The sequence below is a fragment of the Plectrocnemia conspersa genome, unplaced genomic scaffold (assembly GCF_051122295.1).
Source record: "Plectrocnemia conspersa isolate PC_06_02 unplaced genomic scaffold, ASM5112229v1 ptg000014l, whole genome shotgun sequence".
Lineage (NCBI taxonomy): Eukaryota > Metazoa > Arthropoda > Insecta > Trichoptera > Polycentropodidae > Plectrocnemia > Plectrocnemia conspersa.
In genome coordinates this window covers 29514247-29539177 of record NW_028277178.1, presented here as the reverse complement: position 1 = coordinate 29539177, position 24931 = coordinate 29514247, and the positions used below count along the sequence as shown (strand labels likewise).

The 24931-nt window shown below is 32.3% G+C and overlaps 3 protein-coding genes and 1 long non-coding RNA gene across 5 annotated transcripts; 2 read left to right on the top strand and 2 right to left on the bottom strand.

Annotated features, from left to right (window-relative positions):
• The first annotated feature begins 41 nt into the window (after window positions 1-41).
• Dnaaf4 (Dynein axonemal assembly factor 4) lies at window positions 42-17595 on the top strand. Of its 2 annotated transcripts, none has more exons than XR_015812190.1 (3): window positions 42-167; window positions 1374-1457; window positions 17018-17148. XR_015812190.1 is itself a non-coding variant. In XM_088203227.1 (3 exons), exons 1-3 carry the CDS (start codon window positions 14883-14885, stop codon window positions 17512-17514), a joined length of 1173 nt encoding a protein of 390 aa, XP_088059353.1. In that variant the 5' UTR covers window positions 14774-14882; the 3' UTR covers window positions 17515-17595. The 2 variants fall into 2 exon arrangements, 1 of the variants encoding a protein (XP_088059353.1); XM_088203227.1 differs by lacking the exons at window positions 42-167; window positions 1374-1457 and adding exons at window positions 14774-15621; window positions 17281-17595 and having other exon boundaries at window positions 17018-17217.
• Window positions 10227-13144, bottom strand: Nop10 (Nop10 ribonucleoprotein). Its single transcript, XM_088204428.1, has 3 exons — window positions 13019-13144; window positions 10500-10542; window positions 10227-10431 (listed from the first exon to the last, which is right to left on the bottom strand). Exons 1-3 carry the CDS (start codon window positions 13142-13144, stop codon window positions 10334-10336), a joined length of 267 nt encoding a protein of 88 aa, XP_088060554.1. The 3' UTR covers window positions 10227-10333.
• Window positions 10549-13130, top strand: LOC148226750 (uncharacterized). The gene is made up of 2 exons (XR_015812341.1): window positions 10549-11751; window positions 11866-13130. It is a non-coding gene; the product is annotated as an uncharacterized LOC148226750 (long non-coding RNA).
• Window positions 17537-20095, bottom strand: LOC148226747 (uncharacterized). Its single transcript, XM_088203224.1, has 2 exons — window positions 19977-20095; window positions 17537-19686 (listed from the first exon to the last, which is right to left on the bottom strand). Exons 1-2 carry the CDS (start codon window positions 20057-20059, stop codon window positions 17613-17615), a joined length of 2157 nt encoding a protein of 718 aa, XP_088059350.1. The 5' UTR covers window positions 20060-20095; the 3' UTR covers window positions 17537-17612.
• Window positions 20096-24931: the final 4836 nt, after the last annotated feature.

The following is a 24931-nucleotide window of genomic DNA, read 5'->3' as shown; positions in this document are numbered from 1 at the left end:
GAGAAAGAAGGCGCGTCACAACAGTCTGTTTGGAAAATCGTAACGGAAAATCGATCGCTGTGTCACACGCGATTTTCCGGAAAAGTGCGCGTGGGCGTTAACACGTTGCGGTCTAAGGCTATCATGAGACGTCTCTGAAAAAATGTCGATTCGTAACAAAATCTACTGTACGTGTATAAAATAGATTCAATATGAATTCAAATTCAAATGCTTGTTTTTTGTTTATATTGGTAAAAAAAAATGAGAGCTATAATGATTCACAACCCGATGTAATCTCGCGAATGTGGAACTCACAAGGTGATTGGAATTATTATATAAATTAATCTGTGAATAGTAAGTAATTTTATAATAATCATATTGATTGATTCAATTCATTTATTTTTCTGAATTAAATATTAAATAAATGAATAATAAATTGACAAGTAATATATTATGGTTATTTAATATCAAAAATAAATTTATTTTGTACCCGATTTAGTAATTTAAGATGAATGTATTTTTTTTCCATTGAAACTGGTCTTGTTTATGATCAACAATTAATGTTTTTAATCACTATGTTCACCCATTGTCGTCCAAAAATCACTTATAGTAAATAAGTTTCATTAATGATACTAGACCAGTTCGAAGGGCTTAGTCCTCTTCCGTCGTTTAGCGCCGTTTCAAGTTATTCACATTAAGGAGTTTGCTGTCTAGATGTTGACGTGCTGTTAGAGCCTCGCTTCATGTTTAGCAGCAAAACGTTTTATACCACAGGCCACGATGTATACACAATGTTTTGTAGCACTTTATTTTGAAATTATTATTGTTTTGTTTAGCTCATTGCCCGAATTGTATGCGTAAACCCAAACTGCTTTCTTTAAAATCAAATCTTGATTTTATTGTATATTGATAGTTTGAAGCTTCTACCCATAAGTCTATATAGCTTTCTATAATTTTGCTGTTTGGTGTCTAAGGTCATAATGTATTTACCTGTATTTGAAAATGAGATTGTGTTGCCATTTATAAAAATTTGCAATTGATTAGTTTTATATTTATTAATTAAATTTATTTAATTTTATTTTCCATTTTTTGTTTTCAGCGGCTTGTTAAAGTTTTTCGGTAATATTCGCTATTTCTTTTTCCATTTCCAAAATTACTGTATCATCTGCAAATGTTGCAATTGTGAAATTCTCTATTTGTGGCAAATCATACGTGTTCAACAAAAATAGTATCGGCCCTATGACACTTCTTTGTGGAACTCCAACCTTATTTCTTTTAATTCAGAATGTTCCTTATTTTATTTTAATCTAAATATTTTTATAATAATAGTAATACTCCAACGATTTATGTAAAACAAAGGATAAGTTTATATAGTTTCATCCATATCTTTGCAGATGGTGATAAGAACACTCAACTATGTGGAGCCCAGAGGTTGCCTGACACAAACTGTGGCTTTCAGAAATAAATAAAACTCGAAGGTGAGTGAGATTGGACATTTGAATATTAGGTAATTGTCGCGTTTTTGGGTAGTATACTAGCGTTGAAGTGTCGGAGAAAAATATCTAGCTAATTGCGTAGCACTCAAAGTCAAATATAGTGGCGGAAGCGTTATGATCTATCGTTGGAATTCACATTAATGAATTCATACAGAAAAATATTTCCAAGCACAGACCAACCGATTCTAGCAAGACAACACTCCGTGCCATAAAAAAGCAGGGGTTAGTTTGCTTCAAAAGTTTGACGCTTTTATAATGCTCTGCACAGTTACAGACATAAATCCTATAGAGAATTTATGGGTAAAAATAAAAGAAAAGCTTGCTCAACACAATTGCAAATGAAAAATTGCAGATGGAATAGAGAAAATTGTCTCAGTCCACTTGCAAGTCATTAGTTGATATTATGCCAAAAAGAGTTGCAGCTAAAATTAAAGTTAAGGGTGTGTTTAATAATAAGCTTAAAATAAACAACCTTGATCGGTTTTTCATTTATATTTTTATGATTTTTTTAGATATAACAAATTTATTGGGGTGCCCCATTATTATGGCCAAGCCTGTATATATCATTCTTTACGGCTAAATATAACACATATTTATTTACATAATGAATATTTTAACCATAAACTGTCATTATTTTTTCTATATTAAGTAAAATGAAATAATTCGATGCTTCTTGGTTTGTCCGCTTTTTGGTGTTTCATTTAAAAATATAAAATATATTCTTACTGATCATTCATACCAGGTTTGTGAAAGTGCGATTTTATATTTTTATTTTAAGTAGTGATATAAATATATTCAAACCGAATTTTGGTCAATAAGAGAGCGCAAAAACAATTATCACTTCTCAGAAGTCAAAAATTTACGTCAAAAGCAATAAAATTGTCGTAGATTTTTGACTTCTGAGAAGTGATAATTGTTTTTTGCGCTCTTCTATTAATTAAAATTCGGTTTTGATGTACTTCTTAGACATTGTAATATGCTATCATCGCCGTCGTAGTGTGAATGATCGTGCGTTCCCACTATGACTTTCGATTTTGAGTATTTAAACAAAATGTGTTTGAAATAAATAAAGAAGAAAAAATCGATTCTTTCTCAAGAAGACAAGATAAAATACTAACGTCTTCCATAACTGTAACTTTTTCAATATTATTCTTTTATAAATGATCATAACTTTAACTAGTTAAGTATAAAACTTTCTTAAGAGTTAAATTAATAATTTATACTAACATTTGTATCAGATTTAAACTGTTTTTAATCAAATTGCCGTATTACAATAAAATATAAATCAATTTCATCATCGAATTGTGACTAAACTACATAGCGGGGATTTTTACTTGGGTCAAGCATAATTCGATACAAAAATAGTTAGCTCATTCACGGGGATTAACCTTATGTAGTTACAAAACCGGTTATATCGTAGTAAACATCATTGATCGACTCTTTGATAACACATTTTTATAGTTCAATAATCTTAATTTTAAATATTATTGTAACAAATTTATTTATACTTATTCTTCACACTTTTCGAATCTACATGATGTTTATAATTTGATTTTTGTAAGGGAAACCACATGATCTAAATATAAAGCATGGTTGTATGATTATAGTGTACACATAAATGATTCAATTCTATTAAAAATAATGTTGTATATACATCTTTGATTCGCTTAAAAATTAGTCTGATTTTTTATATTCTTGACTAGATTCTCTATGAAAATTAATTTGCGCATATATTTCCGATCGAGCCAATACAGAATAAAATTAAATATTTTATACAGGCATAAAATTCGTTCATGCACATCGGCCCCTTCCGCCATCCCTGCATTAAGCGTAAAATCATATTTATTAGGTAAAAATATATTAGCGTCAGTGTACGCGAATATCCTTGATCAACTTATTTTGAGCGACGATTTGAATCACAAGACTGTTGAATTAGTCACGCCAGCTTGAATACGCCATTTATAATGTACTAAATGCGCCATTTATAATATAGAAAATTATCAATATTGATTTTAACAAGGATTATCATTAACGGTTTAAATTATCAAGGATAACGAAAGGAAACTAACAAATCTTTCGATGAATGCAAACAATAAATATTATTAATGCATCCATTCTAAAAAAACATATCGAATGCCATTAAAGATGTATGTAAGCAAAACCATGGTCGGTTATATATAGGTTAAATTTACTTCCTTGGAAATATAATTCAGAACAGTCCACCTAGTGTTTGCAATATCTTTTGGACAGTCAAACCTCTTATCTGGGTATATATGTATATACATATATATAAATATTTGTTGATCAAGGTTAGATATTAAAATACACAGATCTTTAGGTGTAATGAATTTCAGTTTTATTTTAAAGAATAAATTTTAATATCAGGGTATATTTTATTGTATAATAGCTTAGCCGACAAAAAAACATTTTTGTTAATATAATGTAATCAAACAGCTGCTTCAAAATAAGCACGTTTACCAGCTTTTTAAACTGTGTGTTTTTAATAGGATAATTTTAATATTATATCTATATTTTTTAACTGGGGTGAAAGCTTTTTTATAATATTTGTTTGAGCTCTGTCCCAATATTACGACACAACAATTATTTTTCAGTTGAACTCATATTTTTTTTCACGTTAGTACTACCGTCTATTATGTACGTGCCAATTGTCAGCTATAGCGTAATTAAATCGAAAAATTTGTAGTAGTTTATTGAGGATGCTCAGTTTCATTATGCGGAGCGCGTGTCACTTCAATAATTTATTGATGATTCCCATTCTGTACGATACGCTTGTACGTAACGTACTCGAATATAGCTCCATTATCTGGAATTCAAGGGAAATGAAGTACTCCTTATTGTTAAAGAGAATTCAAAATAAATTTCTGAGATATCTTTATAAACAGTATTTTTTTAAGAGAGTTGGAATACAATTCATTACATTTTTGGCGTAGCATTTACTCAATGAAGCACTTTTTAAAGTTGCTAAGAGGCAGTGTCGGCAACCTTTGAATTCAAAAGAGTCGTGATCGCTTCCCTCTTCGCATCAGCAGTTGTGAACGCTCCTCTCGCACGACCCATTCAGTTTCCTAACAAGCTTGCCAAGCACAATGATGTTTTCAGCGATTTCTATGTGGATCTGGAAAAAAATATGAAGCTCATATATAATCTTTTATGTGTGCACCATAACTTTTTTTTAATGTTTAATCGTATAACTATTGTTTGTATAGTAGCCATCATGATATGTATTAAGCAATAAAAATAAAAATAGAACTGTTGCTTCCATACTCCAAAAATCGAATATATTCGCCCGTTTTCTAGCTACTCGTTAATCCAAGATTTATCAAACTATTCGTATAGTATTTGTAGTGAAATATTTTAGAAAAAATAATTTTAAAATCACCAAAAATCGACCAATATTAAAAAGTTGTTGTGTTACACCAAAACTATAGTTTTTGTGTAACACAACAACTTTTAAGCGATACTAAAGAAAATAATGGAATATAAAAAAGGGTTAACCCTCAAGAAAGATGATAAATTAATTCAATAGACTGAAACTAAGTAGATAACGGATAACCCTCGTAATGGCCAGGAGAAAAACTAATCCTTTTGGACATAAAGGAATGCATAAGCAATATGTCAAAGCATTCCTGCGAAGAGACGCTTCAGAGACGGCCCAGAGACAGTCCTGCGACTTAAGACAACGTTGCGAATCGAGACAAGCACGAGAAATCTCAGAATACCTTCCAAGGACATCATTCATCCGCCAACTTTTCCGTCAGCGCTCGGAACACAGAATATGCAACTCTTAAATATTTCGCTTATATATTGTTATAACCATAACAACTAACAATCGACAAAAAAACACTATATAATTGCCGAAATTCCAGAAATAAATTAAATATCTGAGTTATTATTATGCAGCTGTGGACTTTTTTTTTTAAATCAAAACAAATTATGTTTTTTTAAAACACTCAACGCTCTATTATTTTCAAATTTAAATTCTTCTAGCCGTACTCGTTTTTTATACCTATCTATCCTTAAATTAAATTGGCTCGCAAACATATTTATCTGCATTTCGTCAGAGCTGTCTTTAGAAGAGGAGAGTCACAGCTGCATCGACATGAAAGATATCAGTGGATTGGCCAGAGAGCATTACGATAACACATCACGACATATTCCAGCGGCTCCACTAAAATCACAGACGACAATAATACATCTCGACACTCCAGGAAAGACTTTCTGACTTTCAATATCTATCAATTCAATTCCACTACCTGATAGTGACATATATATATACTTTTTGGCGTCTATTTGGCTGTAAATTCACTCGGCTCAAAACACAAAAATCTCTGTTATAATAATACATCTTAAAGCAGAAATGTTCATTTAAAAAATATTTGTTCATTTCTTAATGAGCAAAATTTTAATTTATTTTACTCTTGTATTAAAAATAATTTAATGTTGTAGTTACTTTAGAACTAAAATTTGCAATTTAATATTGTATTCATATATTATTATGAGGATTGTGTAACATGCAATATTTCTTTGACATTTAATCACTAATATAAAAGTATATGCTTATTTTAAAACTATGCTTTTTTTCTAGCTTGTAATTTTATGTAGAATTTGATAAAAATTAGACTATTTATGTTAGTCAATTTGATAATTTATAATATGATTGCGATACTATGAATTATACAGATGATATTATTTTATAGTTTTACAAATAAAGTTATTTTACATTTTGCATTATAAATTCCCATAAATCACTACTAACATTTTTTTATATTATTTTATCTATGTATCTTTTAAAATAACACTGTTTTAAAAAAAATTATCTGTCGATAAGTTAATTAATTTTACTATTTCATAACTTTTTAATCAGGATTGTTGCTTACTCATATTTACATGTCGATCTTGATTAGAAGCAAAAGCAATCTGATGTTTCAAAATATGATCAAAAGGGCTTCCGTTGCTGTAAATTCTTTCGGCATTATTTCTTTAATTTCCGTTTCCATTGTCGAAATATCATCACACGATACGATACGCGTCGGGTCCGTGAAATTAAATCTGGAGACATTTTCGATGGTTGAACGACCTAGGAATTCCCAACATTTCAGAGTCAACGTCCGTCATTGAGGTCTTCCAGTGACCTAGATGCTTTCCAGATTCATCCCGGGAATTTGTTGTGCTCGGCGTGGTATTTTTAAAAGGTCTTAAAGTTCCTGTTTTCAGTTTAGCGAAACAGTCATCGCTGGCATTAGCGGTTGAGTTTATTTTTTTGGGAATGTACACATCCAGCTTCGACCACCTTGAACCATTTAGTTCTAGTCAAAACGAGACAAATAATACACTGATTAAAATTAATGAAAGTTGGATTTCCACTTTAATATATTAAATACATTTGTCAGCCAAAAAGATTTGTTCACAACCTTAAAAACAATTAGTACATGAACTATTACAGTAATTAACAAGGAAAAGCTTTTAAAATTTACCTACAGTATCTACTAACAAATGTTAGCCTTCATATTAAAACTAGCTTTGCAATAATACACATTTATACCACAGTACATATATTAGTATACATGAAATGTATATTTGTTGTTTTCATTAAAAAATAATTTTCGATCAATATTGAGAAGAGCAAACACATGTACATAGCTCAAAAATAACTGGTTTCTAAAATTATTATTTCTAGTCGAATAAACAAATATTTAATATGATTGATTTCAATATTCGGAATAAATGTTTAACGCTAATAATTTCTAAATGAGTATTTTTATTATTATAATGACATACATAGATCGAAAAGTAGTTCTTAAGAAAGAGTAAACCAAATAACATTACTCAACGTCATCCATTTAAATTGTTCATGCCTTCCAACTTGAACAACGACACAAAAGTATTCATGGTTTGATAAAAAAATATTATAATTATATCCTCTTGTGACAATATTGGTCTAAATAAGAGGAAGCTTAAATGTCAGGAGGACTATATTTTCTTCAAGGAGCAAATTTTGGAATGGTTGTTTCGAGTTTTGATGCCTAATGGTGTGAATTATTCAATCTGAAGAGCTGTTTAATATATAGTTTTATTGTAAAAATATAAACCATACCGATATATATATATTCGGGTGGCAATGTCGAATACGGAAGAGGCTGCTACTTCAAAATGGGTTATATCAAGCGTAGGGATATGAATAGGGTAGTCTTCGTATGGGTGAAGTTGTAATGGTGATATGTCTCTCTAGTCTCTGGTTTATTGTAGTGAGCTTGTGACGCTGTTCGCAGTCGATTTTTCTCCTCGCTCTTTTGAGTGTTTGACTAGAGACTTATGTGAACAAGTGTCAAGTCTTTTAAATACTTATTCCAAGTAGCTTCGATGAATGAGAGAAAATAACTATTTATCCTACTCCAATGAAGTAAGATTATGTATAAGCAAAACCAAAATCGATGAGTAAAATATTTCGAGGACAATTTAAATGAGGAATATATAAAATAATTGTTCTAAAAAACGAGTTGTTTATGCATTATTGTTGGATAGTGAATATCCCATGAATAACTCTCTGCAACAAATCATTCACCAAAGAAAAAATCCGAAGTTTTACCTTACATATATGCATATACAATTCGTTTTATGGGACAAATTATTTATTTAAATGCACATATCTCTTAAAATAGTTCCCTAAAATAGCCAATAAATGTACGTCTTATTTAATTAAGCTCAGGAAAACATTAATTTTAAATTGCCCTATTCCATCGAGATACTCCGGTTGTTCACGCATGATTATCAGATGCGCGTGTAGACGAAGGGGCAATTTTCTCTGAAACAATGTTTTTTAAGATTATCACCAATATAATATTTTAGTGACTTAAGCGATACTGGTTGTTAATCGTTAATTCATATAAGGTGGGTATTTATCAAATAAAACATACAAAACTACTCCAGAAATTATGTAAGCGGTCACCCATCCAAGTATCTACCACGCCCAATGCTACTTAGCTTCGGTCGCTCACTACACTAATGAAATTATAATGCGCAGCTTATATATATTAATGCACAATACAAATAAAATGTTGCTCATCTATGCATTTATTTAATGCTTATTTATCATTATTGTAATGCATAAATAATTAGTCTTATAGAAGAAAGTATTTATTTAACTGCTAAATTTCTTCAAATAATTCCTTGTTATATGTTAAATGGCACCCTTTTTTCATTATCTCATATTCCATGAAAAATTCGCACATATTCACTATTAAAACACCCCAAAACTATAAATGAATTAACTCGATTTCCAACAGTTGTCACAAAACATTGTTTACTCCTTTCTCTAACGAATATTTGTAGATAAACTCTGCGTCTCAAACAAAAAATTATGAATTTGGATTCATCGGACCAAAAAGCTTTTTTCTGATCTTAAATCTTCCAGTTTTGGTGTCTTTATTCAAGATCAATTATGTCTTATTAATTAGTCTTTCAAATCTTTTTTCTCAAACAATCCTTTACAATATTTGTATCAATTTTAACATCTTTGTTTTTATTGATTTTATTGTTTTTATTGGAATAGAAAATAAGATACATTGGGATTCAAACCCAAATATTATATTATTCAAATATTAGTCATCACCTTTACCTATTGTTCTGATTATATTTGTTTACATATATTAGGTAAAGCGAAAAGAATTTTTTTTTATTGGGCCCACGCCCTCCTCCCACGGTTCCATTAGGCTCGGGAGTTTCCGGTTAAAACCCAGCCTAGCTTTCGCGCCTGCACGCTGCGCGGACAGGCCTCCTTCCTTGATCGTCCGGGTGACGTCTGATGTCTGACACTGATGGTCTCCGACATCACTATCCCTTATGGAGAAGGGAGTTGGATAGGGGAAGTGGAGGGAAGGGAGCGAAAAGAAATGTTGTTTTTTATATGTTACTTTGTTCACTGGTAGAATCATATCCGCGAAAAACCATCAAAGAATTATCTGAAGAAATTAACTGTCCCTGGTCGAAGGTAAAAGAGCATTTGAAAGGCTCAGCAAAAAACATAGGCTAGGAGTTTGTGTTCCGCAGTCGGCTTTGTAATTCGGTCTTCGCTGCTTTTTTGAGATAATTACTGGAGACGAAAAATGGATCCTTTTTATTAATCCACATAAAAAACAATGACTTTTTCCAGGCCAAATGCTAGTTTCAATATATCGATTATCTTTATGTCTGATGGGTTATTATAGATGTTATCCATTATGAATTATTAAAACCTGGTCACACCATCACAGCCGAATTTTATTGTACTCAATCAGAGCAATTAAAGGCGGAATAATTATGAAAACAATCATTCCTAGTTAATAATCAACGGCGCAACTTACACCACAATGTTACAAAATTACACGGTACAAAATAAAGAAATTGGATCTAGAACTTCCGCATCATTTATTCCGGTTTATGGAACATTGGCTTCGAAAAGAAAATTTCAATTTAACAGATGATGTCCGAAAATATATAAATTCCTTTTTTAAATTAAAACAGCAAGAATTTTACAAAAAAGGCATCAAAAATTGTTCAAATTTTGACAAAATATCATAAATAACAATGGAAATTATCTTTTGGAATAAATATTGTATATTTTTTTACTAAAAAGATACATTTCTTTTTGCTTTACCCAACAAACTAATCGAATATGAAATAGTGTTATATTCATAAGCATGTGCGCTTAAAAAATAATTCAGTACCCCGTCCAAGTTTATAAAAAGAACTATATAGATTTTCAATGTATTTTAATTGGATATCTTACATTCATCTTTGCACTTAAAACGATTGTACAGACTGATATTAAAAAGTTAAGCATAATAAAATTAAATCAAAGATCAATATGCTGGTTCAGGCTGTTGGGTCAACAGTAAGCCGAATCGTTTCTTTATGATAATCCTTTGTTTTGAATAAGCATCTTGAGGTGAGAAGCGAGCTAAAGAAATAATAAATAGATTAGCACACAAATTACTCATATAATAAACAGATATATTAGATACATACCCGGATGAGCTGATAAAGTAGGATTATTTTGGGGATCGACGCGCTGAAAGAGAAAATATTTATTAATAAGATGACTAACTTTTTTACAATGAAAAGGAGGAAAAATTCATAAGTAAAAGAAACATTTTATTCGTTGCAATAATACACTAGCATACAAAATACGTAATAAAGACACATGTAACATTTTATATTGCACTTATGTTTTCGTCCCTATTTATAATTATTATTTAAATGAGTACTTCTCTACTGAATGAATATTTTTTGTCAATGTTAGAAATATCGGAACACGAATTATCTCTCATATTGAATTTTATAGACAGCAAGTACTGCAGCTAGTATCCACATTGAACCTAGATTTCTCTTTTCCAAAAATCATTAGCAATTGAAAAAACTCTTTCATCCAGGGCAACATAATGTTAATTGAACAAGACTAAATAAATTTTCACACAGAATACGTTCCTTCTTGAAATGGCTGAATATCTTCACCCATTTTTCATCAATTTCAACGTACTGATTTTTCCATTGTTTTAATTTTTTTAAAGTTAAAAATAGATTGTCTTCTAATTTCTGCAAAAACATAACTATCGTCTATTTTAACACATTGTTGTCGGGACACGGATTTTTCCGTTTTTGCGGTACTGCTGCTGGATTGCGGGACCCGTAAAAATCCGTTTTTGGTAGTCTGTTGCTAGAAGTCGGCTCACGTGTTTATCCGTGTAATTTTAACTGCATTTATTTTTGTTGTCAGCAGCTAGATGTCACTGCTTTGATATTTAATAAAGACATTATTTTATTCGTCGTCGGATTTATTACAGTTCCACCAAGTATTGTACTAATTTTGATATCGAATTTTTATACCGTACAAAAAATTAAATAACGAACTATAAAAAGTTCCTGTTATCCCAAATATCTTCCATTATGTTCAATTCTATTCAAGATGCTTCGAGGAATTACTTTCTACCTGATGTAAAAGAAGGGATGGTCGGGAGTGAGAAAACAAAACAAATTCCAATGAAACTTGACCTAGGGTAGATAACAAGCAACGGTCATTGCGACATCTGACTTGTTATAAAAAAAAATACATCATTACAGTTACGCGTAAATGTTCCGTCGTTCGGTTGTCTCTAAAAAATAGTTTTACACCCCGAAATGTTTTCCCCCGATGAAAATAAATATGACGATGAATTTTCTGATTATTGATGATTGGACCAAAAGTGTGGCTATGTACCTTTTGACATACCTCTACAAAGCGGTACGTGTTTTTAGAGATATCATACCTTGAAAAACTATTCATAAAAACAAATTGTGACATATTTTAGTTTTATTTAGTGTTTAATTCGATTTTTTATTACATACATTTTTATAGTACTTTTATGTGCAAAATAAACGCAAGTTTCCAGTAAATATAAAACTGTCAACCTCCAGTTTCTTCTTCATTTGATAGTACTGTTTATGGTAAGTCTGTGTTTAAAATTTCATAATTTTATATTGTATAGTATAAAAGTTGTGGCGAGTTTCCGAAAAAAAACGCGGAAATTCTTCGTTTCCGAAAAATTCCGCGGCTGCTAAAAAATGGCCCGCGCCAGGCTTAAGACAATGCGCGAAATCACCCGACAACAATGTGTTAATATCTAGCATTTGTTTTTTTTATTATTCAACATCCGCTTCTACACAAAAGCAACCCATATACATCGTCAGTCAGAAGACACAGCAGACGGAAATATGAAGCCCTGCTAAGCTAAGCTCGCGAACTAAGCGGCTATCTACAATGACGCCGTAATCCTGCTGCCCCCTCTAACGTGTGGAGTAGGAATACGTTTGACGCACCTGAATGCGAATGTAACGCAGTACCAAAAACTCACTCGACACATTCGACTCTCGGTCTAACATATCTCCTCTTGTCTGATCAACCACCTCCAGGGCACGCACTCGAGACAAGTACCGATGTCTTCTAGAAGGGTTTAGCTACGTAAACGAAGGTTGACCGCCAAACACTACGTTACAAATAATGGGAGATTTCATAAAGGCCGTTTTGTACAAACGTCCTACTACAAATCATCGACTAATCACTGAAGAAAAAATACCGCGAGTCTACTGCGCGCGTATGTGCCGCATCGCATTTCGGGAATTCCACAGTCAAGTACGTTCAGCGCGCTCCCATGAGCTGTACTAAGTTCGGGAAAGGGGGTGCCGGCTGCTAGCGCAAAGATTTACATAATAGTCTTCAAATTTCGAAAAGGAAGACAATTGGGAGGATAGAACTCAAAAAAGTAAGATGATTGGTCACCATAGTACGTTAATGTTATTTTTTTAATTTAAGTAGCATGGTTAAAAACTAACACTACACAATCAGGTAGAAAACAGTTAACGTACGTAATAGTACAAAACATAAGCTATCTAATGTCATTTTATCTCGCTCAGTATATGGTTTATGCCATTTTAAACTTTTGAGGTTAAGTTTTACATTATGATTTTTAACAGCGCTAAGTAGAACAAAAAACAATAAATTAACTTCAAACCTTGAGAGTATACACTCGCTCTCCTTTTTCGTTCAAAAAGTACTTCAGATACATCCTTAATTTATTGAAGTAACAAGACGTCAACAACGAAGCGAGCACGCGTGTGTGTTGTGACACAATGAACATAAAAGCAAAAAAGTTGGCCATGTTCTTTACAACTTATATCGAAAAGAAATCTTAAATATGAATAAACTAATTTTATTTTTTTTAATTAGCAGACATTATTTTAAAGTAAAATAAATATATTATTAAAATAAATATTTTTTTCAAAATTGCCATTTTTATAAAGAGAGTTATATTTATTAAATAATTAAGTTTCTATGCATTTGAAACAACTTAATTTGATTCAATAAGTTCAAAAAGAAACAAAACAAAACAATGTCCTACTTGATCTGTATAATCGGTGATTTTTTATCATAATTTTCAGTTTATTTGTTAACAATTTCAATCATCTAGTAAGGCCGGCCCAAGAATATTCAGCGCCCCAGACAAGAAATAAATTTTCTGTCCCCCGCTTCCTCCCGTTTTCATAGACACATGTCTTGTATTAAATAGCAATATATTGTATTAAATAATACTGTAATCATTGTCACAATATCCTATTATTATCAAGTTAATAATGTATATCGACTCCAAAAAAATAAAATAGTTTCAATTCCTATAGGCATGATATAATGTGTATTTATGAACCATAATATTAACTATAAAGGTCGTCATCAAATATTATCAGTTAACATGTACAATATAATTTAGGGACGGTGATGGTGACGGGTGGCAATTAGACACAGATCGAGCCGCTGCAGTAATGTTTTATTGAAGATATGAGCTGTTTACATTGTAAAGGGCAGACGCGAGAAGATGCGTCCGAACGCCTTAAAGGTTGCTAGTGTAGAGAGAAAATCGTCACGCTAGTGCTACTCAAATGCCGACCAGTTTTGGCCATAACAAATTTAAATCGGTCCCCATAATAATTGTAATCAATAAATGTATAGAATTTGAAAATACTGATTTAAAGAAATGATCTATTTTAAGATCAAATTTTAGTTCTTAAGATACACATAAGTAGTAGTATATACGTTGACGTCTGTTTCGACTGCTGTGTGCGTTCGCGAACGCCATCTCACGGCGTTCGGAAATGTTAATATTTTCATCAGTCGACTCCGACCGATCTTACAAAACGATTGAAATGTACCGAGCTCAATAAATACCTGGACAAAAGTACACGTGTTTTGGATTCAGACCTCAATACTAACCAATCCACATACCAGACTGCCCGTCCCTCAGGCCAGCCCTACGATTTAGTAGGTACTAAAAATAGCAATTTTTCGACTGCGAAAATATTAAAAATAAATTATCTGGATTAGTCACCCCGTTCATGATTGCTGTTAAGATAAATATATTTACTGCAAATTTATTAAATATGTATGTAATTCCCCGATACCAAAATTGTAATACATATTTATTCAAAAAGCAAAAACATAAAGCAAGTAAAATTAAAGCAGTTTTTTACTACTTTATGCTTGCATCGTGTTTAAAATGGCCGTGTAAATTCATAATCCCGCGTCGTATATTTTAAGTGACAGGAGAACCACTGCTGAAATTAATCTACACTTTATTTATATCATAAAAAATAAACGAAAGGTCATCAGTTATCACTGATGCACTTTTTCAAAAATATGGAATTAATGAATAATGGCAAAAAGCATATACGACTGTTATTTAAATAAATCGATCAATATTTTCACATGGGCGTTCAACTCCTGAAAGCGACCCTAACTTTAGAAATAATGTTTGATCAATAAAGAATTGCTATTGAGAGTGTTCCTTAGCAACAAATAATACTACAATATTATTCATTACAATCATGGCTATTTTAGTTAAAAACTACACCTGGAGGCAATCTGAAAATGTGATTTACATCTCAGTTCCATTAAATGGCGTTCACAGTAGTAAAGTAGACATTTTTATATCAACGTCGTTTTTAAAAATGTGCTATCCGCCATTTTTATTTGAAGTCTTTTTGTTAAATAAAGTGAACGATGTAGACAGTAAATGTACGTTCACAGACACCGAAGCTTTTTTTGAACTGCCTAAAGAAGTGTACGCAAATTGGGGAACTTTAGAATGTGAATATAATAAATCGGATAAAATAAAATTAAAGGAAATGGCCATACTGGAAGTGCAAACTAAGACAAGAAAGATGTTGGATGAAAAAATTCAGAATAAGGATAATTTACAAAAGTTTGCTGTCCGAGAAGCTATGAGCGATGATAAAAGAGATATGGAGGCAATAGATGCGAGACGGGACAATGAGAGAAAACATGCAATGGGCGAATTTGATGATTGGAGAAAGAAATGCATAGAGAAAAGCACACCCAAGGTATCATTAATAAGCAATGGGAATAATAATACAGTTGCTAAAAGCAAATCTCGACTGAAAGTTGAAGATAAAGTTATTAAAAATGCCATTCCACCGCTTCGACAAGGAGGAACTTTATTTATTAAGTTTACAGAACGCACTTTTCCTACTCCTAAACGAGAATCTTCATCTAGAGAAGAAGATATTTGGCTGAAGAAGGTAAACGATGCTAGGAGGGCTAGCGGTACGTATTAAAATTATAGTACATATATTTATAAACAAAGTAAGCTCTACAGCTAAAGATAGATCTTAATTCAATAAATCTCACACCATTATTAAATTAGGATCTATAGTTTAAGTAACCTGAGTAATTAAATATTCCATGTTAATTGTAAAAGTTTAGAAAAGATTCTTGAGATACCTTTACATGAGGATATTTGGTTACCATTTGTTCTTGTATACCAGAACCTTTATTTTGGGAACTTTTTGACACGATTCATTGAATTCTTGCAGAAAATTGCATGTCCCTAAGCATTTATTCAAACTACTGAAGGATGCTGTTGACAATCATTTTTTCGAGGATTTCTAGTTTAGGGTTCCGGAACATTTTCAAAAGTCACAATCGCGTCCTCTTTTGATGTGCTATGTAGATCTAGATTACACGTTGCTCTATTAATTGTCAGCTATATGGAGCTTGTCCGGTTCATTTCAGTTCATTTACATATTTTACAGTGTATTACACAGGCCTGCAAGAAACTACTTTTTGAAAATTGTTTAATTTTGGTAATTGATTTTTATGCATTCTATCTTCTTTGGTATCGCATTTCCATTATCTTTATGTCCAGGTGAAATCTTTCACCTTGCATCTCACTTACTGTACCCAAATTTTCAGGAAAGTAGTCCAGATGTGAATGGAGAAAATATACTTTTGAACTCATACTACAGCTCAAGATCTTGAATTTTTTCAACTTATCTTCAACAATATACTTGTAGTTTGACTCTTTTTTGTTTTCAAGAAAGCTCGTTACATCGAACGCTTGTTACCGAGCGTTCCCAGCTTCTGAGAAAGGATAATTGTTTTTTGCGATCTTCTATTTGATAAAATTTGGTTTAGATGCGCTTCATTCGATCTTCAACAAGTCTTGAGCTAGTATGCTTCTCCCTCTATGAGCTAATTCAGTTTGACATAAAGGCTGCTTATTGTCCTCGCTAGAGACAGATTGCAGATAAAGAAAGAAAAGAAGAAAAATAAAACAAATTTTTTCTTATATACTGTGTATTATTTTTTGATTATTGAAACACATTGTAGACGAAAATTGTTTGTTTTGAATGTGATTTATATTGTCTATTTATTGCTAAATGGACAGTAATACAGTCTTAAAACAATTATATAATATATTTATTTAGCGATATATTAAATAATTGTTCCATAAAATGAATTGTTTGTGCATTACTGTAGGACAGATTAGGTGCAAGCAAGCATTTGTCAAAAGTGAACACCTAATGAATAACTCTCTGTAACGAATCTTTTTCCGAAGATATATATAAATGCACAAAAAATTCGTTTTATAGAACAAAGTATTTATTTAAATATACATATCTCTTAAAATAACACCCTATTTTATTTAATATCATTTTAGGTTTTATTTCTGAAGATTTGAGACCCGAAGAACATGATCCACAATGGTGTAAGGATAAAGGAGATGAATTATATAGAACCGGGAACTATTTTGGAGCTTTGAATGCTTATACGCACGGAATAAAGTTATCTGATAAGTTACCGAGTCTTTACGCTAATAGAGCAGTGGCTCAATTTGCTCTGGGAAACTTTCATAAATGTGTATGTAATTTATTTATTGAATTGTATATGACTATGTTTATAAATGTATTATTTTATATTCAGGTTGAAGATTGTTCGGTTGCGCTTGGTTTAATGGTACCGCATTGTGAACTGAATTTAAAGAGTCGAGTTAAATGTATAGTTAGAAGAGCAGCCGCCCTGACAAGAATTGGTATGTTGAGTAAAGCGATCGATGAAATGAAGGTTGCTGTTAAGCTTCAACCGGACGATGAGAAGATAAAGGAAGATATGTATAATATGGAGAAGGCATGGGAGCAGGATCCAGATTCTGATTAGAAATTGTAAAGATTTTAATATATTTTTCATAGCATTTTATTCAATATATTATATTAAAAACATAACAATGAAAACTATAACTATACGCTAGTTTTATTTCATTCTGCCTTGATAAGACCTAGCATTTGCAATAATGACTTGTGAGACGGATCTCTTCCTCTAAATCTCCTGAAGACTTCGTTCGAATCGCAAGATCCTCCCAAGCCTAAAAATGTGTCTCGGAATCGACGTCCCACTTCTAAAACTTTCTTCTCATCATCGTTGACTTCTTGGAAGGCACCGTATGCGTCGGCTGCGAGCATGCGAGACCATATATAAGAATAATACGCCGCACCCCATTCGTCACAGAAAATCTTGACAAACGTGCAAGGATGACAATCGTTTTGGTCGTAAGGTAGAGTATGATACTTTGGCCATATTTCCTTCACCAAGTCTCTCCAGTATTTTTTCGTAGAATGTAATTCAAGATCTAAAGATGCTTTATACAGCTCTTTGCATAGATCGTAACCGGCCATATGTTTACTGGCTTGGTTTAAATTAAATATCATTTCATTAGATAGCGATTCTTGCGTTGTATAGTGACTACTGATGGCTTTTAATACGTGAGGTTCGTGTAGCCAGTTCGTCATTACGTAACCGGAAACAAAAACTGCGTCCCATTCCACGTTTGATAATCCGGCAGTGCTGGAATAGTTAGCTTGGGTTAATAAATGTCGTAAAGCCTGACCGAATCTGAAAAATAGTAACGTGACTTCTGGAAACGTTAATAAAGACGGTTTCCCGTATATTGGAACGGAAAAATTAAAAATTAGGCTCGCCATCGGTTTAGTTCGCACTAAAGTGCTTCGATTGGAAATCGGAACCATCCAACCTGATTCGGTTCCATAGCTTACTTTTTCGTCTGTTCTTGCGTATGGATCTAAATAAAACGAAGCGATCGGAGTCGAGCTGTTTGATTGGAATATTTCATAGAACTTGACGTCTTCGTGCCAAACGCTGACTTTAGATCGCTCGGTTATTTTTATATCAAACAACTTAGAAGTCAATTCTATGAGCCCTTGAAAGACGACCGGGAGAGGGAAATAGTCTCGCATTTCTTCTTCGTCGTATAGATACAGTGTCTTTTTTTGCTCTCTCTTCCAATATTCTACGTCGCATTCTTCTATTTTGTCATTCTGACCTAAATCGTGTGCGAAATCTTCCAAACGCTCCATTTCTATATCTTGCGTCAACCTCGCCCTCTCCAATAAAGAAGATAGAACAGATTTAACATTCTTTAAATTTCCGGCCATCTTCGTTTCCATGCTCATATCGGCGAACGATTCGTATCCCAACAAATTCGCCTTCAACCGTCTTAAGAATCGTATCTTTTCTATATTACTGCTCGTGACGAGACTCCTTTCGGAGCGATTCGAACACAAGCGAATATAAGAATGCCAAGCGTTGTGTCTCAAAGTCTTATTCGGACAATGTTCCATAAAACTATCATAAACATTGGGTTGATGAGAAACTTTCCACGGACCGCGCATCGGTTCGTTTTTATCGTCAGACATATTTTTTAATAAATCCAGAGGAAAATGTTTGATAATTTCAGGGTTGGACAACGTATGAGAATATTGATTAATCGCTATTTTATGTTTCTGTCTTAAATGGTTCATCTCTTGGCTCATATCGCTGCTATATTTCTTAAATAACAACATATCGTCGTTATTCAACAATAACCCGTTTAGTCTACCTTCTAATTCATATTTTTTAAGCACTCTTTGTTGTTCGTCTGTAAAAGATTTGTTACTATTCATCGCCTCCACGACAGAATCGTAAATGAATTTATTGGTAAATTTCATAGCTTTCGCACTGCCGGCTTTTTCGTGTATTTGCAAGTAAGATTTGGTGGGCATTGAAGAATTATTACCCAAATAGAGCGTTTTAGCTATGCCCCATGTTAACTCTAGAGGAGTTTCCATATGCTCGATCGGGATCAGTAATTCATCGAATATATTAGATACTTTTCCTTTACTTTCGAAGTCCTTTACGCTCTCTTCTACAGTGAACGACTGTCTCAATGTAGTTATGACGCATTTCTCTATCATAACATCGTTAAAATGAGGCAGGCCTTCCCGGTTTACGATAGCATTTTCCTTTTCAGAGACATCTTCGCCGATTTCAGGAAGTCTGAAATGTTTTAATTAGCAATTATTAAATAATAAATAATATATATTTTATTAAGGTGACCAGCTTTCGAAAATATCAGAGCTAATAGTTTCAGAAATTTTTGTTCATTTACGGATGCTGCAGAAGCTAAAAAAACATCACCTCTGGCATTTGTGTTTAAGGTGGACAAAGGACAACATTTTTAAGGAGGACCTCTGGTCACCTTAACTTTACACAATATTATGAAACAAGTCGTGGCGCATTGCTGCGATTTGAGGTTAGGTTCGATGGTAAAAATGTCCGTTTCTTACAAAACAATATATCCGGTTTGTCTCGTTAAAGGTGGAATCCTGGATCGACTCAATAATCGACGACTACACCACAACGCAGCCATCGTTAATCGGCCGGCTGCACTGACAGTACGCTCAGTGTTGCCAGTAGCGGAAGGGATAAAAATAGAAAAATCAAAAAAGGATTTTCGATAAAATCTTAAATAAATTTGATAATTTATAAAAAGCGTATTAAATTAGTGTACCATAAAAAATATTTTATTTTATTGTATTAATGTACCACTACAATTATAATTTTATTACTGTTTTTTCAGTTTCTAAATCTGGGATGATGAACTTTTGGTTTGCGAAATTATTAAGTCTATCTCTGCCACGGAGACTGCAGGTGAGAAACAAAATTCAATAAACATTATAAACTATTCCAAAAATGGTACAGGTCGGCGACAAATACCTGAAAGATCTAGATTTAAATCCATTATAGACCCTTGTGTTTTTGAATTTCTAATGTGTCTGGGAGATCAGAATTAGTGATTATGATATAAATATAATTCAAATTGATCATCAGATATTAAGTTTTTTAGATTTTTTTAATCTCACCAATAAATGTTTAAAATAGGTCGTGCATAGTGACATATGTTTATTGTAAGATGATTAATTATTTATAAAATATATGTCACTGATTGACAGGTTTTGATTTCAACTTTTAAGTAAACGATGAAACACCTCAATACTTACTTACTAGCTGTTCATTGTGTTTTACCCCGCTCTAACGCATTGGGATTACGCTTTTTTGCAACGGAAGATTTAAAATTAATAAATATGTTATAGGTACATTCACATTAAAAAAGTCCAAACAAATTATACGATTAAATTTTCTAGTTAAATCTAATTTGGAAAAATGTGTTTTTTCTAAAATTGAAAACTATAAAAAATTGTAAGTTTTCTAAGAGAAAATAATATAATCAAAATTATACTTTATTAGTACATACATTAAAATTAAAATATCATATATATGATAATGATTGCATAGGAGATACTGAATTTAATTTAAATAAGTAGTTATTTCGTAGAAAAATATACATTACTCCATTTGGAATCAATGTAGGTATAAAAATGTAGAATTCCGGGAAAAACGAGGTTTTATAGAAATGAGATACGGTTCTCAGAATTCCAACATATATCAAGAAACAGAATCCTTAATGAGTTCATATGTGTAAGAATTATTAATATAATATATTACACGTTTCATAGTAATACATTAATGTTAAAAATATAGCTACTCATTTCAGTATTATAATTTAATAATTTTAGAAAAAGCGTCTAATTAAAAATTTGCCGAGGATGCTTGAAACTCTGCCTGTAATTAATATTATTTAATTTGTAAATATTATTTTTATTTCGTAAAATATTTCAAGTGCCTAAAGAGAATTTCATAAATTTCTACCTTAAGAAATCGTTTATAAATTACACACGATTTATACATTTTAAATTGCTCGTCTCGCAAATCATAGATTCAAAGCACTATACATACGTATATGTATTATTGAATGCTCTTCATTGAAGCGCTTACCTGTAGGCACAATATGGACACGTATTTATAAAACGTCGATTTACACACCTGGACACGAAAGCGTGCTTCGAACTCAAATTAGAAGATCATCTTCATGAATAGGTGTCAATGTTTAAAGACCGGTCCGACAGTTTGATCATACTTTGCCACATCCGCATGTGTATGAAATTGTAACATATCTATAGATACGTTTGTGTAACATAAAACGTAAGCGATTTATATAGGGAAGAGTGTTGTATCTGGGAATAGTCCCTATAAATAAATCTGTTAGAAATAATATTTTTGTTTTATAATATATTTTTTAGCGGTGCATCATTTGATTTGTTCTCAACACATTTTATCTTGGAGCGTAATAGTATAAACAAGCCTTTCTTTGGTGTTGAAGAATCCAGAATTGGACTATGAAGTCACAGAGGAAGCTGTTTATTGGCTGAAAAAAAATACCTCACTGTATCTCAAGTACAAAATGAAATTAAAAATTTGAACTAATATGTTTATATATAAAATATCTTGTAGTGCGCGCATAGTCTCCAAGTCGTCTAGAAGATATCGTATTACTCTTGGATTCCAGTGACTTTCTTGGTCTTCTAATGGTCGTTTCGATCATACTCGGCGTAGCTTCGCTTACGTCCGAAGGATCCTGTCGCCTCGAAGGGAGTTCCGAACGTCAATCTGGGCCAGTGGATACGAAGAGAGAAGCGGTGCTTTATTAATCTTTGATGATCTGGAGTTGGATTGGCATCCTTATGGCAAAGCATGCAGTTTGTACAAACTTTGAGAGAGATTTTAGGGCCCACCTACTTTTCCTGCACAGACCAATTACTAGTCTAGGTGTAAACGTTGGCACAGAGTATAACACAACGTAGTGTATCAAACCGATTGCATCCCTTCAGATTTACAACGCTATTGTAATGCATTCCAGGCAGAAAACACAACGGCACTTGTATTTCTGACTGATGCTTTTAAGTATAGTTGATTTTAGTGCTAGGTACCCGACGAAGTATATGACTTAATAGCGTAATATTGGTTTAAAAGCTTTTTTACCTTAAATTGCCTCAATTTTTGCTGTACAGAGACCTGTCGTTGTATATAAAAAATTGCATTGTTTGCGATTTAGTTTGTCGCCGGTATTTATAACTATAGCCGTTTTTTGTGTTAGCTACCCGTCGACATATTTGACTTAATACCGTAATATTCGCTTAAAATATTTTTTGTCTTAGACGTTTAAGACCTGTTTTCGTATATACAAAATTGCATTACTTGCGATTTGGTTTGTCGCCGATGTTTATGACTTAATAGAATAATATTCAGAATATCACGCCTATGCGTAAAATTGGTTGAAATCTTTTTGAATGATTGAGACATGTCGATTTTATCTCTATATTGTATGTGAAGTATGCCTTTTGTATTTGTTTTAGACCTGTCACTGATGTACATTTATGGATTTACATGATGGTCCAATTGATTAATGAAATGGCCTTTCTATAGATAAAGGATTATTATTTATAAGACAAATGTTTAAAGCACGAGGTTCTTAAATGTCTGAAATGAGCTTTTTAGTTTAAGACTCAACAACAATGATTTGCGATATTCATTTCATTGGATCTTCGCCAGATTTGGAATCGCTCTTTTAGTCACACGTATTCCTGTTTTTATTTCGAGTTAACGATGTAATAAATGCATTAAGATTATATTAACTCTAAATACATGCATAAAGTTTATAAATACCGCTAATTTGAAAACGATTTACATAAATTTGTTTATGTTTGTCTCCTTATTATTGATAGAATGTTGAAAAATAAGATAATAGAGTTTCTTTCAATCAGAATTACGCATTACAATTCGAGAGCTTGTAGAAAGAAATAGGCGTTAGTAATCTAACAGTTCTGTACTATTTAAAACTTGACTTTGAATGGGTACCGCACGAACTGAATGTAAACAAATAATCTTTGTTAGTTTGTTCTGCATGCTACGCAACATAAACGATCCATTTATCAATCGCAGGGCCGTAGGAAGACATTTGCCAAGGGCGCGAATATCTGACGGGCGCTCGGAACGTGAAGTTAGACTTTTTATAGAGATAGATACAATATAAACAATACAATTATTAAGGAATTTTTAATATCCATTCACGCTAGTTATTTCTTTAACTGTGATTTTTTTTAATTTCGTCAAATTATACCTACTTTTTATGACGGTTTTAAGATGAAATTTATTTAGGCAAATTGCAGTGTTACGGTGCCGACACTATTTTATTGCTTCTGACGTGAATTTTTGACTTCTGAGAAGTAATAATTATTTTGCATCCTCCAATTGACCAAAATTCCTCCAATTTACTATAAAAGATTAACTTTCCGATGATTAATCGCCGAAATTAGATTTCATTCCAGCGTTATAGATGTTGTAATAATATAATTGTAAGAACATTTTCACTGCATTCGACAGATGTGTTTTTTTATCTCAAATTTAAGTACAGATAGTTTAGTTAGTACCGCGAATAAATGATACTTTGTGAACTCTAGAAAAGAATCGGAATAAATTTTAATGAATGGGGAAAATCATGAAGCAATCAAAAGGATCTCATGTTACAACACTCTCCTCTTAATATAATATAATACTTACACACATGCATACGTACGTTTTTGTGAAGATTGAGATTGGATTTAAGTTCACTCTACCATATTAAAGTTAACGTTTCGTAGTACTTGAAAAATGTGACCTTTCTTTATTCTGTTTTATTTTATGCGGCCAAGAAAATCCCTTTTGTTATGCGCTCTCCCCTCTTCTCCGTTCCTTTTTCGTCCTGCGTAATCCTTTTTACGACATTATTTCTCGGTGCCGCGCTAGAAGGTAAGCGTTTTTATTCCCGGCCCGATAAAGAAGACTCCATTTTTTCATCCAACAAGTGAAATATCGTCGCGGCGACCATCCAGCGAAGTTGGACAGTTTGTCGGTGCAAGGGTAGATTTTAACACTTCATGGCCGTAGTGGGGTCCGATGAGACCCCCTCTTGAATCTCGCTTATCACGCCAAGAGTTAAATTCAATCATCCGTTACGTAAGGGGAACGTGCTCACCACCCATAAATAAATTTGAAACAGCTTCTTCGAATAACTTTTTTGAATTACTGTTTTAGAGCTTCTAAATCAACGACTTTAATACCATCCGTGGGATTTATTAGCAATTATGTTATAGTGATAGATTTATAACATTTAAATAATAATACTATTTGATTTGTACCAGTCAGTCCAGAGGTGTTATAAAGATATTTATATTGTTAAAAAATAATCTAGATCTTAAATGTTTCTATCGTGAATAATAAAATAAAAGGCAAAACAAAAATAGTAGTATCAAAACTACCCCCATAACTTTAAGCAATATGGCGTAGCAACGAAACGGTTAAGATG

Excerpts from the sequence above, each read along its gene's own strand:
- Nop10 (XM_088204428.1), bottom strand. The coding sequence starts at position 13,144 with ATGTTCATTGTGTCACAACACACACGCGTGCTCGCTTCGTTGTTGACG. Across the intron at positions 10,543-13,018 it reads AGCGAGTGTATACTCTCAAG|CGCGTCGATCCCCAAAATAA; the intron begins GTTTGAAGTTAA and ends TTTCTCTTTCAG. Across the intron at positions 10,432-10,499 it reads TACTTTATCAGCTCATCCGG|CTCGCTTCTCACCTCAAGAT; the intron begins GTATGTATCTAA and ends TTATTTCTTTAG.
- Dnaaf4 (XM_088203227.1), top strand. The coding sequence starts at position 14,883 with ATGGCTATTTTAGTTAAAAACTACACCTGGAGGCAATCTGAAAATGTG. Across the intron at positions 15,622-17,017 it reads CGATGCTAGGAGGGCTAGCG|GTTTTATTTCTGAAGATTTG; the intron begins GTACGTATTAAA and ends ATATCATTTTAG. Across the intron at positions 17,218-17,280 it reads TGGGAAACTTTCATAAATGT|GTTGAAGATTGTTCGGTTGC; the intron begins GTATGTAATTTA and ends TTTTATATTCAG.
- LOC148226747 (XM_088203224.1), bottom strand. The coding sequence starts at position 20,059 with ATGGCTGCGTTGTGGTGTAGTCGTCGATTATTGAGTCGATCCAGGATT. Across the intron at positions 19,687-19,976 it reads CAAACCGGATATATTGTTTT|ACTTCCTGAAATCGGCGAAG; the intron begins GTAAGAAACGGA and ends AAAACATTTCAG.